This window comes from Megalobrama amblycephala, linkage group LG18, assembly GCF_018812025.1.
Source record: "Megalobrama amblycephala isolate DHTTF-2021 linkage group LG18, ASM1881202v1, whole genome shotgun sequence".
NCBI lineage: Eukaryota > Metazoa > Chordata > Actinopteri > Cypriniformes > Xenocyprididae > Megalobrama > Megalobrama amblycephala.
In genome coordinates this window covers 17,643,576-17,658,376 of record NC_063061.1, presented here as the reverse complement: position 1 = coordinate 17,658,376, position 14,801 = coordinate 17,643,576, and the positions used below count along the sequence as shown (strand labels likewise).

The 14,801-nt window shown below is 36.7% G+C and overlaps 1 protein-coding gene across 1 annotated transcript; it reads left to right on the top strand.

Moving 5' to 3' along the window:
* Positions 1-2,084: 2,084 nt before the first annotated feature.
* ca4c (carbonic anhydrase IV c) lies at positions 2,085-13,109 on the top strand. Its single transcript, XM_048165817.1, has 8 exons — positions 2,085-3,240; positions 7,939-7,986; positions 8,091-8,255; positions 10,418-10,563; positions 10,676-10,768; positions 12,404-12,470; positions 12,592-12,752; positions 12,915-13,109. The coding sequence occupies exons 1-8, from the start codon at positions 3,138-3,140 to the stop codon at positions 13,107-13,109; spliced, it is 978 nt and encodes a 325-aa protein (XP_048021774.1). The 5' UTR covers positions 2,085-3,137.
* The last annotated feature ends 1,692 nt before the right edge of the window (positions 13,110-14,801 follow it).

Here is a 14,801-nt window from a genome sequence, read left to right as displayed (position 1 = left end):
TCACTGTAGTAATATATGTCTGTATTATGTAACATACGTTTCCTTAATCAAAAAATGTTCATTAACTGGAACATTGAGTGATAATATTTTGAAATGATTTCCATCATTTTGACAAACAATAAATATTTGATTTACCTGCTTTAGAACCATTCCAGAAAACACTGCTATTAGAAGTGAAAATTCATTTTAAAGCATCCGTGTAAAAACAAACCGGATTATTCATAGGATATATCATATTATACAGAATTAAATTAATTAGATATTCTCGTTATACCATGTCACATTAATTCCAAGTGTTAATTTGTACAGCTCATTCAGTCAAACTGACCGATAAGGATTATTGGTAACACTTTACAATAAGGTTCATGAGTTAAACATTAGTTAATGTATTAAAGGTGCCCTAGAATAAAAATCGAATTTACCTTGGCATAGTTAAATAACAAGAGTTCAGTACATGGAAATGACATACAGTGAGTCTCAAACACCGCTGTTTCCTCCTTCTTATGTAAATCTCATTTGTTTAAAAGATCTCAGAAGAACAGGCGAATCTCAACACAACACCGACTGTTACGTAACAGTCGGGATCATTAATATGTACGCCCCCAATATTTGCATATGCCAGCCCATGATCAAGGCATTAGACAAGGGCAGCCAGTATTAACGTCTGGATCTGTGCACAGCTGAATCATCAGACTAGGTAAGCAAGCAAGAACAACAGCGAAAAATGGCAGATGGAGCAATAATAACTGACATGATCCATGATATCATGATATTTTTAGTGATATTTGTAAACTGTCTTTATAAATGTTTCGTTAGCATGTTGCTAATGTACTGTTAAATGTGGTTAAAGTTACCATCGTTTCTTACTGTATTCACGGTCTGTCGTTATTTTCATTTTTTTAAACACTTCCAGTCTGTATAATGCATGAACACAACTTCATTCTTTATAAATCTCTCCAACAGTGTAGCATTAGCCTTTACCCACGGAGCATAGCCTCAAACTCATTCAGAATCAAATGTAAACATCCAAATAAATACAATACTCACATAATCCGATGTATGCATGCAGCATGCATGATGAACGCTTTGTAAAGATCCATTTTGAGGGTTATATTAGCTGTGTGAACTTTGTTTATGCAATGATAGAGTCGAGAGCTCGGGAGGGGGTGGAGAGCACGAATAATTTAAAGGGGCCGCAGCCTGAATCGGTGCATAGTTAATGATGCCCCAAAATAGGCAGTTAAAAAAATTAATTAAAAAAAATCTATGGGGTATTTTGAGATGAAACTTTACAGACACATTCAGGGGACACCTTAGACTTATATTACATCTTGTAAAAAAATGTTCGATGACACCTTTAACTAACGATGAGCAATACATTTGTTACTGTATTTACTAATCTACATTATTAACATTATTATTTTAATAATGTATTAGTAAATGTTGAAATTAACATTAACAAAGATTAATAAATGCTGTTTAAGTGCGGTTCATTATTAGTTCATGTTAACTAATGTAGTTAACTAATGTTATCTGGCTTCCGGACTGCCTTCTGCCAGACCGCCTTGCGTATTCAGCGTACAAAGAAAATGTAAAACTCTTTTAGTTCAAAAAGGGCTGAGTAAAGCTTTCATTTGAAAGTGAACTAATCCTTTAACTAATGAAACTTATTGTAAAGTGTTACCGGATTATCTGTAGTGCAACATTATGATTTGTTTCAGTCTTTTTGAGTGGAATTTCCACAAACCAGAAGTGCCTTCCATAAATCTAAATGCAGTAGGCTTGTTAGGAAAAAGTTGGATATGATGTCCACATTAACATAGTGAAAGCAGCTTGTTTGAGTTTGAGCTTGTATGGTATGTAGAACACAAATACAGTGAAAGTCCCTTTAAGGGGCAACTTTTTGAGCAGTGTTGCCGAGCGATGTTGCTTGGGCACTTTCCCATTAAGAATGGGCAACAAATTTCTATCTGGATACTTTATATCGAAATTTGTTACCCATTCTAAATGGGAAAGTGCCCAAGCAACATCGATTAAAAAGTTGCCCACCTTTACTTTAGATGTATCTAGTAATAGTTCTCCACTATGAATCATGAGTCAATGAGGCATCACAGTCCAGATCTTTCACTCTTAGTGGGCTATTATAAATCTGGGGGCCACTACAGTATCTTTAAGCCCTTTCTCTAATTCTCTACTGTCCTTTTGCTGCCTACGGTTTACCTTCCACTTCATTCACTCATAATCGCACGTCTGTACTATATGATGTCCATAAAATGCAGTCATTCCATCTTGGCTGCATGGCTAAAGCTCAACAGGGCAGACCTTCATGCTGAGTTGACTTTAATGACTTTTTAATAGGTCTCTCCGACGCAGTACAACAGCTCCAGTCATTTTATTGGAATGATGAATGATTGAGAGGAGGCTAACATTAATTTAATTTACAGCACATGCTTCCCATCTTTAAAAGACCAAGACGGCATCGCAAGAGGCTAAGAATGAGAAGGAAGGAGTGCGTTCATTATATCGGAAAAAGGCTGGGGTGATTTATGATAGCGGCATTGTTGTTTTCCCTTATCTCTAATTAGACGCTTTTGTCGTGCTAACTGATTTCCGTGTCAAAGCAACAAGATGTGGTTAACAAGACAGGCCGTCTTGTTCCTCATCATTCTCAAAAGAGTCACTTGAGTCAAAACGTCCAATCATTTTCTGACACCCCACATGCTTAATTAGTCTCAGAGTCACCTAGAGGGACTGAGATGGTTTCCTCCATGGATATATGTCGCTCAAAGAAGCTAGCATTCATTTCTACTCATATGTGTGTTGCAGAGGGTTTAAAGCATGTGTTTGCCCTCAAAGACAAACTTTACAGTGTGCTTAAAACTACATGCCCTACAGGAATAATAAACATGTTTTGTTTGGCTCTAGTGCCCTCTGCAGGCTGTATGATAAAGCAAATTCACTTAGCCAGAGTTCAGGAAAAATTTCACCAGGTTCAACTGGCCGTAGGTTGTATTGTGAGAGTTAATGTCCATATCAAGGGCCTCAAATGCCCTAGTTTGCTGCCCTACACCTGTCATTTCACCTCTTACCTGTAAAATTTTCCCTCTCCCCTCCTTCCTTTCCCTCACTGTATAAAAATGGTTCCTGTCACACAAGGCAGTGAGAGTTGTATTGGTTTTGTAGTCATGGCATCTATTCTCTCTCTCTTATCTGTTCTGTTTGCTATAAAGCTCTGCTCAGGTAAGGTAGAATATCTATCTATCTATCTATCTATCTATCTATCTATCTATCTATCTATCCATCTAATGTTTGTCTTTCTGTCTGTCTGGTTGTCTCTGGATGTTTCTGTCTCTGAATCTGAATGTTGACTGAATGACTGCTCTATGAATAACAGAAGAGGCTGATTTTTGGCCTGACAAAATGTACAACTAACATTTCTTTCTATGTCTTGCATAGAAATAATATCTTTTTAAATAATGTTAATATTTTTTGATGCAGTTTTTAGAATGAAATTTAAAAATGCAATATTCAGTAACTTTTATTTTGAGTACCATTTGTGTATTGTATACATTTTATACAATTATTTGAAATAATTTAATTTAGGGCTCCAAAAAAATGATAAAATAAAATTTTACAATAACAGTTTATAATCTAGACAGTCTGGAACCCATTTTCGGTTTCATCAGATAGACCTGTCTGCATGCAACAATGAACACAGCACTAGCAATGATGTCCGATTCATGGACAAATGCGAATCGTTCATAGCTGTTATGAGTTCATACTGTCTCCTTAACATATCCGATTCTAAATTAACCGGGACGTTACTAATTCTACACTTTAGGATTGTGAGTCTACAACGTGTAAATAATAGGCTACATAGGCCTATTTATAATTATAGTTTTGTTGTATACATTAATACTAAATTATAGTAGCCTATTAAAAAGTGTAGTCTAAAAAGATTTAGGAACGACCAACTTAAATAGTCATAAATATGCTAAAACATCAACATGATATTAACAATAATGCGGCAGGCTATAATTTCACTGTTTCATATACAGTCCAAAAGTCTAAGACCAGTAAACATCTATTTAGCGTTTCCCAGTCATTTTTATTTTGGTTACTAAAGCATATGTCAAGGTTTTCTAAAATAATAATAGTCGTTGTCAGTTTAAATTATAATTCATCACCGGATAAAATCAAAATGTAAGGCTTTGTCAGTGGATAGCTATAGCTAAGGAGTCATTTTATGTTGCGATTCGTACCTGTAGCTACGACGCAAACATAGACATAATCTCCATCCCTTCACCATTTTACCTTCTAGCAGATGAACAGACTTTCCCCATGAGCGAATAAACAGTTAGCAGCAAAAGTGAAAGAGGATGGCGAAGTTTGTCAGAGGGAGCTGCTCGGAAAAACTAACCCGCAAGCAGTTTTAAATGAGAGAAGGCTGGGCGCGTGGAACAGAGAGCGGGCGCGATCCCGTGAAAGTGACGTGGATAAGTGGAGGCTGCAGCCTGCAGGAAGAAGTGGTTAATTAGGCTAATACCGGCAGATAATTGCATACTTTTGAAACATGACATGTGGCTTTGTCTATTAATGACCCATAAACAACAGAGTCAACGTTAAAGGGTTAGTTCACCCAAAAATGAAAATTATGTCATTTATTACTCACCCTCATACCGTTCCACACCCGTAAGACCTTCGTTAATCTTCGGAACACAAATTAAGATATTTTAGTTTAAATCCGATGGCTCCATGAGGCCTGCATAGGGAGCAATGACACTTCCTCTCTCAAGATCCATTAATGTACTAAAACATATTTAAATCGGTTCATGTGAGTACAGTGGTTCAATATTAATATTATAAAGTGATGAGAATATTTTTGGTGCACCAAAAAAACAAAATAACAACTTATTTAGTGATGGCCGATTTCAAAACACTGCTTCAGGAAGCATCGGAGCACAGATGAATCAGTGTATCGAATCTGCTGTTCGGAGAGCCAAAGTCACGTGATTTCAGCCATTGGCAGTTTGACACGCCATCTGAATCATGATTCGACACACTGATTCATTTGTTCTCCGAATCTTCCTGAAGCAGTGTTTTGAAATCGGCCATCACTAAATAAGTTGTTATTTTGTTTTTTTGGTGCACCAAAAATATTCTCATCACTTTATAATATTAATATTGAACCACTCTACTCACATGAACTGATTTAAATATGTTTTTAGTACCTTTATGGATCTTGAGAGAGGAAATGTCATTGCTCCCTATGGAGGCCTCACTGAGCCATCGGATTTCAACTAAAATATCTTAATAATTTGTGTTCTGAAGATTAACGAAGGTCTTATGGGTGTGGAACAGCATGAGGGTGAGTAATAAATGACAGAATTTTCATTTTTGGGTGAACTAACCCTTTAATTTACTAATTTACATTTGGGGCTATATAGAAAAGATAGTACCTTTGGGCTCCACTGTAGTAGACTATTTACACATCATACAGGCCTACATATAAAAATTATTAATTAAATAAAATAACTTATTTAAAAAAAAAAAAAAAAAAGCCATATAGCATACTGTAGATAGACCTATCATATTGCACAAAATTATGTGCCATGAAAGTCAACTGAAAGCTGTTGAAAGCTTGAGATTGCTTAACCACTGTGGGAAAATTGTTGTAAATGTTTGTATTGTAGGTATAATAAGCAGTTCCTATGCATAAACACCTCTACCAGCTGTCTGGTAGAATTTTAGTCGAATCACAGCCTCTCATTCTCCTGCTCCTTGTCCTTTGAGTGGAATGCATTGCATTCTTGAACTCTAAAATAGTTCTTTGTGTCTTGTCTACCCGTCCTCTTTGTTTTGCACATGTACAATATCAAATACAACATTGTGTGCTTGTGTTGTATTAGCCTTTGCCCTGAAATTTAAAAAACAGGGATGTCAGAATTATTTGAAAAGTTGGGGTCATTTATTAAGGTAGGCTATGCAGTATTTTAAAAATAATTATGATCCAAAAGTAAAGGCAGATGTAAACTGTACTATATTTCGTTCGTGTTTTTGTGGGTAGGGACATGTGCATTTTTGTGTATTTTTAGTAAACTCACTTGCAGATAATAATATTAAATGATTAGTTCACTTTCAAATGAAAATTACCCCAAGCTTTACTCACCCTCAAGCCATCCTAGGTGTATAAGACTTTCTTCATTCTGATGAACACAATCGGAGAAATATTAATAAATATCCTGATGCATGCAAGCTTTATAATGGCAGTGAACAGCTAGGGGTCACGAGTATGAGCTGAAGAAAGTGCATCCACATCCATCCAACATAAACATAATCCAATCCGGGGGGTTAATGAAGGCCTTCTGAAGTGAAGCAATCCATTTGTGTAAAAAAAAAAAATCCATATTTAACAAGTTATGAAGTAAAAAATCTAGCTTCCGCCAGACCGGCTTCCATATTCAAGCTACAAGGAAAGTGTAAATTGGCGTTGCGCCAGTTACGCTTTTTAAGTAAGTTGAATAGGGAAGGCGTAGCATGTAGCGTAAGCTTTTTGAATTGCAAGAGTTTTACACTTTCTTCGTATGTTGAATACAGAAGGCTGCCTGGCGGAAGCTAGATATTTTACTTCATAACTTGTTAAATATGGAATTTTTTTTTTTTTTTTTCATCGCTTCGCTTCAGAAGACCTTTATTAACCCTGTGTGGAGTATGTTTATGATGGATGGATGTGGATGGAAGCACTTTCTTCAGCTCATTCTCATGACCCCTGTTCACTGCCATTATAAAGCTTGGATGCGTCAGGATATTTATTAATATAACAATGATTGTGTTCATCGGGAAGAAAAAAGTCATATACACCTAGGATGGCTTGAGGGTGAGTAAAGCTTGGACTAATTTTCATTTGAAAGTGAACTAATCCTTTAAATAATTTTTTGTTTTGTTCTTTGTGAACGAAGGACTTCAGTATGATACTTGCACGTGTCAAGTTCAAGTTGTAATGTTTTGCTGCACATTTACTCTGACTGTCAGTGATTTTGTTCTGTCACTGGTTAATCTAGCCTGTAGCGCAGTGCATCTTGGGTTATTGAATCCAGACAGGTTATTTTTTAACACAGGGTCACCTTGTGCATATCGTTTATGACCTCTTCAAAGTTCACCGTCTCCTTATGATTTCACACGCTTGTACTTACAGGACAGATGAAGATGTAATACATGTAACCACGTCAGCTGCACAACAACTTCTCTATCTATCTATCTATCTATCTATCTATCTATCTATCTATCTATCTATCTCTATCTCTCTCTCTCTCTCTCTCTCTCTCTCTCTCTCTATCTATCTATCTATCTATCTATCTATTTATTTATTTACAGTTGTTATACCCAAAGTCATTTGCATGCTTTACACCCAGCATCACATTCTAAATGCAACAGTATAGTTTTATATGCAACATTGTTCACAGCAATGAAGAATAACTGTTTACTTTGAAACAAACATATTGTACAATTGTATGGACAAAATATCTTCTTTTGTGTTTCATGAAGAAAGAAAGTTATACAGGTTTGCAATGAGTAAATGATAACAGAATTTTCCTTTTTGTGCAAACTAAGCTGAATGGGATGAAAGTGCACAGGTGGACAGTGGGTAATATGAAAACACTTAAGGTGCCCTTGCATTCAAGCACATGTTCTGCACTCAATCAAACCTGGTGATCAGGAGGGGGACTCAGTTAGATGGCTCACTGATTATCAGGAAAAACTTTGTGAATCAAAGCACGGCTTTATATGGCCGCAAAATAAAGAAATTTGTTAGTTAATGACCACCATCGTAACTGGTTCCTAAGACCGCTCTGAACCTTGGCTTCGAGTCACAGATCTAAATACTTTCCAATAGTGGTCCATGGAACCAGTTACATCAGGTTGTTTTCTCTGTTCCAGGTGAGTGGTGCTACCAGAGCCAGTTTTCCTGTGAAGACAAATGTAAAGGTGAGAACTTCAAGTTTTTGCATTGTCATTGTCCTTGTTTACAGTTTTTTTTTATACAGTTGAATGTATACAGTGAAAATGTGTTTTCCATTTGTGTCATTCAGGGCCTTCAGAATGGAAAAAATATTTTCCTAATTGTGGAGGCCAGAGACAATCGCCCATCAATATTGTCACAAGCAAAGTGAAACCTGACTCAAAATTGACCAGTTTTATCTTCGAGGCCCACGAGAACATTTTCAACATGAGTGTGGAAAATCATGGACAATCAGGTAGATGGAACTGAAATTTAAAGGCATAGTTCACCTAAAAATGTTTTTAATAATCTTTTATCATTTTTGTCCATTGATTGAAAGTCCACACAACCAAAACTTTAAAGCATCCAAAAGTACTATGAGATTATAAAAGAAGTTCATATGAATGAACAAACCTCATTAGTATGTTTGAGCTTCTGTTTACCATATTTGATGCGCTCTATCCACATGCATTTATCAGTGTTTATAAAATGTGAATAAAAATGAAATCTGTTCATCATATAAAGCATTTGTGTATCTTCAGAAGACTTAAACCACTCAATTCATATGGATAACATTTATGTCTTCATAAACTTTTTTTATTGTGAAAGTTTTGGTGAATTGGACTGTGAATGGAGGGATCCACGGTCAATTGTTAGTGGTATCATAACAAAGTGGAAGCAATTGGAAAAAACAGCAACTCAGCCATGAAGTGGTCGGCCATGTAAAATCACAGAGCGGGGTCAGCGCATGCTGAGGCGCACAGTGCGCAGAAGTTGCCAACTTTCTGCAGAGTCAATCGCTACAGAGCTCCAAACTTCGTGTGGCCTTCAGATTAGCTCAAGAACAGTGATTATGGTGTGGGGTTGTTTTTGACCCCTTAGTTCCAGTGAAAGGAACTCTTAATGCTTCGGCACATAGGCGCCGATCCCGTGGGTGCTCGGGGGCTGGAGCACCCACGGAAATGGTCGAGCACCCACGGAAAATTACGAGATATTCTCCATGGATTTTAACAAGAAAAAAAATCGATTAATATTGCTATCAGAAACTATCCTTATATATATAGTTTATTTAAGGCCGTTTCAATAACGTTATTTTAATGGCAAAAGTCGAGAGCGCGTCCAGTGTTGAGCGAGCAAAAATCTCAACTCGGATTTCCATCACTCTCGCGCTCGCTCAGATTCAGAATCAGAACTTAAAACTGTCCTTGCCCTGTCCCTAAAATGGTCTTCTTTCCTGGATTTAAAGTTGACAGAAGCTTTTAACCACCTGACTTTCATGACTGACTGACGAAATAACAGTGTAGGCTACCTTTAGGTAACGTTACTGTCTGATCATCAGATTTCAACGAGAGCACGACAACACTCATGAAAAGAATGTGCTTGTTTTGGGTCGAATTCAAATGAAACATCCAGTTGACATTCATTTGAGTTCCCTGGTATTGATATACAATCATAAATAAACTTGTTTGATCTTAATGAGAGAAAAAAAACTATGCGAGGGCGGATTCGAACCGCTGATAATTAGAGCACGGGAGAATTTCTGACTGTATTAACGATAACTCTACCACGAGACCAATGGGGAATACTAAGACAAAATGCGGATTTGTCTAAAATATAATAGTAGTTGGATACTTATATTGTAATGTAGCTGTAAGAATGAAACTATAATATATTTACTGGGCACCCACCGGCAGAAACATAAATCGGCGCCTATGCTTCAGCATACCAAGACATTTTGGACAATTTCATGCTCCCAACTTTGTGGAACAGTTTGGGGATGGCCCCTTCCTGTTCCAACATGGCTGCACACCGGTGCACAAAGCAAGGTTCATAAAGACATGGATGAGCGAGTTTGGTGAGGAGGAACTTGACTGGCCTGCAGAGTCCTGACCTCAACCCGATAGAACACCTTTGGGATGAATTAGAGTGGAGACTGTGAGCCAGGCCTTCTCGCCAACGTCACTGCCTGACCTCACAAATGTGCTTCTAAAAGAGTGGTCAAAAATTCCCATAAACACACTCCTAAACCATGTGGAAAGCCTTCCCAGAAGAGTTGAGGCTGTTATAGCTGCAAAGGGTGGGCCAACCCTACGGATTAAGAATGAGATGTCATTAAAGTTCATGTGCACGTAAAGGCAGGCGTCCCAAAACATTTGGCAGTGTATATCCGAGAAAAACAGCTTCTCAAAAAATGTAGGGCAGAACTTGATTTTGTCTGTCGGGAATTTATTTGTGGTTTGCTATTGCTGTAATCTGAAAATAAATACTGCCCATTTTGTTTTCTTGGTGACTCAAACTTCAGTTCAGTAAAATTCCATTCAATTTAATTCAATTGACTTTACCTTTGTTTGAATTTTGTTACCTTTTAAATAGTGTAATCGTAGAGTTAATAATAACGTGTTCTATGCTTCTTCCCAGCTCACTTTACACTGCCTCAATCTGTGCGGCTCCGTGGTGGGGGTCTGTCAGGCATATACAAGGCTATCCAGTTCCACCTGCACTGGGGAGAGGACGGCGGCCAGGGCTCAGAGCACTCTGTGGACGGGGAGCGTTATCCCATGGAGGTGAGAGTCCATGTCAAAGTCAATGACATATGGAGGATCAAATGCATACAAAGCCTATTATTTTCTTCATGTTATTTTATGATGGGTATTAATGATGTATTTTGCCTCCCAGCTCCATATTGTTCACATTAAAGAAAAGTACAACAAATTGGAAGAGGCTCTAAATGACTCTACAGGGGTGGCAGCACTTGCCTTCTTTTTTGAGGTACTGATGCCTTTGTGATATTTTGTCTCATACTAATTATACTAATTAAATAAATACTAATATTTGTGAGGAAATCATCTGAACACAAGCTCTCACACAGTGTTATTGTATTGTATTATCATTGAGATAAAATGATAGTTTTTGTTAATATTTTGAATTTTTATCTTTTCTGTTTTCATTCAAAGACATATTGGTCACATTTTAGATTAGGGTCCAAATTCTCACTATTAACTATTACTGTAACTATGACTTTTGCCTCAGTAAACTCCTAAATATAAAGGTCTGTCATGAAACTCTAGATGGCACAAGCTTATAGGTCCTTAACTCAACCTGCTTGCAATCACATCATTCTCTATAGGGCACAGCTGATTGGTTCCTGCTGTATCAGTAGCCAATGAGCTTTCTGCTCAACCTTCAAATACTTGGTCAGCATTTGCTGTATCAGTTGCAAAATGCTTTCAGAAACCTTCCACCTTCCTCAGCTCAACCTGTATAGATCTGCTACAGGTAATTCATGTACGCTATATCGTACAGCAGCAGCATGTCTTACCTGCTCACAGCAGCGTTGTGTAAGTATTGTCTAGCTGTCCCTAAGTTTAATTTCCCCTTATATTTGGACATGATTCAGACAAACACTGACTTAGGCCCAAGGTTCGAGGACATTTAGGTTTCAAAAGCAATAAATGTTATTCCTGCAAGGAAAAAGAATGTTAGTTATGATTAATTAAAAAATTCCATCACAGCTGGAACTCGACTCTCTCGTGAACGTGTGGATTGCAATCACCAGAAGCTAGATTACAGTTTATAAAGTTATAATTATGGATTTTCTTACAAAAACGCATCGCTTCACTTCAGAAGGCCTTTATTAACCCCCTGGAGCCATATGGATTACTTTTATGATGAATATATGTGCTTTTTTGGGCTTAAAAAAATGGTACCATTCACTCCCATAATAAAGCTAGGAAAAGCCAGGATATTTTTTAATATAACTCCGATAGTGTTTGGCTAAAAGAAGAAAGTCATTTATACCTAGGATGGCTTGAGGGTGAGTAAACTATGGGATCATTTACATTTTTTGGGTGAACTTTAACTAATAACCCTGCACCCAAAATGTAAAAAACCTATCATTCCAAAATGACTGACATTCTTCCGTGAAACTCAAAAGGTGATTTTTGAAGAATTTCCATATAATGAAAGTGAATGAAGACATTCAGAAAAAATGTCATATAAAGGATCATAAATGTGATCCATACAACAAGACTTTTGAAGTCTTTAGCGTGAGGAACAAAAAAAAAAAAAATCAGTCTAATACATGAAGAAATCATTCAAATCGGTTTTGTGAACTGGATCAGCTTGAAAGATCCGACCCAATTCGTTCATGAATCAGACATCACATGAACGTGCCAAGCAGTGCTAGTGAAGATTAGAAAAGAATTACTCTTTCACTTTGACCTCATTCAATGTTTTCAAATAGCTTCATAAATATAGCGCAGGAGCCATATGGACTACTTTTTTTTAATTTTATGCTGCATATTTGTCAGTCCACACCATTCATTTTGCAGCCATTTTGGGTGAAATATCCCTTTAATGAACTATGTTGATAACTAAACACAGACTTTTGTCATCCCTCTTTAGGTGTCTTCAGAGCAAAATAAAAAGCTCGACAGAGTTATAGAGGCTTTAGGAAAAGTCCGACATGAAGGTGAGTACTTTAAAGAAAGACTACATAGTCTTTTTTTGGAAACTGAATTTCTCTTTTTTGATTAGTTGATCTATTTAACATGTTTGCATTTTGATTACACATTATGCAATTTGATCAAAAGGGAACAGCAGTGAAATTGAAGACTTTAGACTTACTGACATCGTCCCTCAAGCCGATAAACTGAGCTATTATCGGTACTCTGGTTCCCTGACCACACCAGGTTGTGACCAGGCTGTTGTGTGGACGGTCTTCCAAAAGGCTCTGCCCATAAGCAAAAGTCAGGTACATAAACCAGACTGTGATCATCTAAATTAGATTCACCAATATCTCAGGAGATACTTAGAAGATCTCAATTAAGTATATATTTATAGAAAGGTTCATTAGTGGTAGATTTTAATTCAAATGTACTGATCCTTTTGGGCCATCTTTCTTTTTCTACTTTAGCTGACGTCAATGTATAAACAGCTGTTATTCGCAACAGAAAAACCAATGACTGGAATATTCCGTCCTGTGCAGAATCTGAATGGACGAGTTGTTTACACATCTGTGCCATCTCACAGTCTGTGTGTCCTGCCCAATCTAATCACCCTCTTTCTGTGCCTCTTTTGTGTTTTTGGACAACAAAGGTGTTTTCACTGAATGGTAAAGAATGCGTGTCTTTTAACTCAGGAGGTTCTGTACAAAGTAAAGTTAATCAATCTTTAAAGCACTGAACTGAAGCTACTGAAATGGATCTTTGCACCATGTTAAGGTTGAGAAATCGGACAATATTATTATTTTGTTATTATTGGTAATGCTTTAGATTACAGCCCGGAAAGTACTGCGTAATTACAACAAAGCGTAACTTTAGATAATTATAGCGTACCTATACGTGTAAGTATAGGGGAACAATATGTAAAATCTTGGGAATAAAGGGGTCACAACCAGAAAAATAACAAATTATTTATACTGTAAGTATTTTAGAACTAAGGGGTACTTATACTATTATGATAGACAACAATCTTATGTTTGGAAGCAATTTAGAGAGAAAGTGCACCGATTAAGTTGTTTCAAGGCAAGTAGAAAGAACTTGTAATCTTTTTTAATACATGGGGAAATACACTTGTTTCATGTAGTTACAGGTAGGGTTGGGTATCGTTTGAATTTGAACGATTCCGATTCCGATTTCGATTTCCTTGTTTCGATTCCGGTTCCTAACGATTCTCGATTCCGATTCTTTTTTTAAGAGGCAGGGTCAAAAAAGTTTAGGATATTGTAAATGAGCTAGGTAACCAACGGTCTTTCTGAAGGAAATAGTCTGACCTTCTCCATCAATTTTAATTCTATGAACTTTTTACTTTTTATGAACTTTACTATGAATTTCTCACAGGGCTGTTTTCAACTACAATATAAATATCAAATCTATGAACTTGAATTTAGTTATGAATTTATTAATTTAGTTTAGGCCTATATCATTTGATGCACCGATCGAAATTACTGAAAATTTGCGTCCGAAACAGCAATTTACGCGCTTGTCTGAAGGGAACCTTATAGCCTATACGCAAATTTGTGTCTAACTTAGAATTTAGACCAGCTAAAATATATTGTTAGACCAAAAATATCTTATCAGTTAATTAAGTAAAAAAGACATGTAATAAAGTAGCCTAATAAAGAAATTTAATAAAAACAAAAAGACGTCTATTGCTTCAGCCTTATTCAAAGGCCGCAGAAACATGGGTTCGTTTGTTACGCACTTCAATCCATTCCACACCCGACTTTCTTGGTTTTCTTCCTATTTATTAAATACAGGCAACTGGATAACGATAATGAGAAACAAACAAAGAATAACAAAGACGGCAGTTCTCGCGCGAGTTTCACATGAATCTCCCGCGAGAACGTCATGAAAGCCTCACGTTGCTCATTTCAATGTGCTTCGTCGAACGCAAAGTCGACTCTCATGCAGGCGCTGGTGACAGTTGGTTGGAAGCGAAAAGATGAATAGCCTAAACCATGAGAAAATTTCTGTGTACACTGTATTTTCTTTTAATGGGATTTCTTCTTAAGATTCATCAGTTGAGAAACACAAGAAGGAGGAAGAGAAACAACAACCACAACCAAAAAATGGACAAAACGTGTTACTTTCTGTCAGGACTTTAGAATTTGAAATGAAAAGTTGATTTTGAAAAAATGAATAAATTAATAAGTGTTGTAGACCTGTTTTTAATTAAGTTGTTTTTCAAATAAAGGTTTCGGAGTCAGTGATATAAGATTGTTTGCGGGTTTTTTTATTACTTACCCTGTAACTACATGAAATAAGAGTGTAACAAGCACCACTTTAAGTTACGGCCCGCA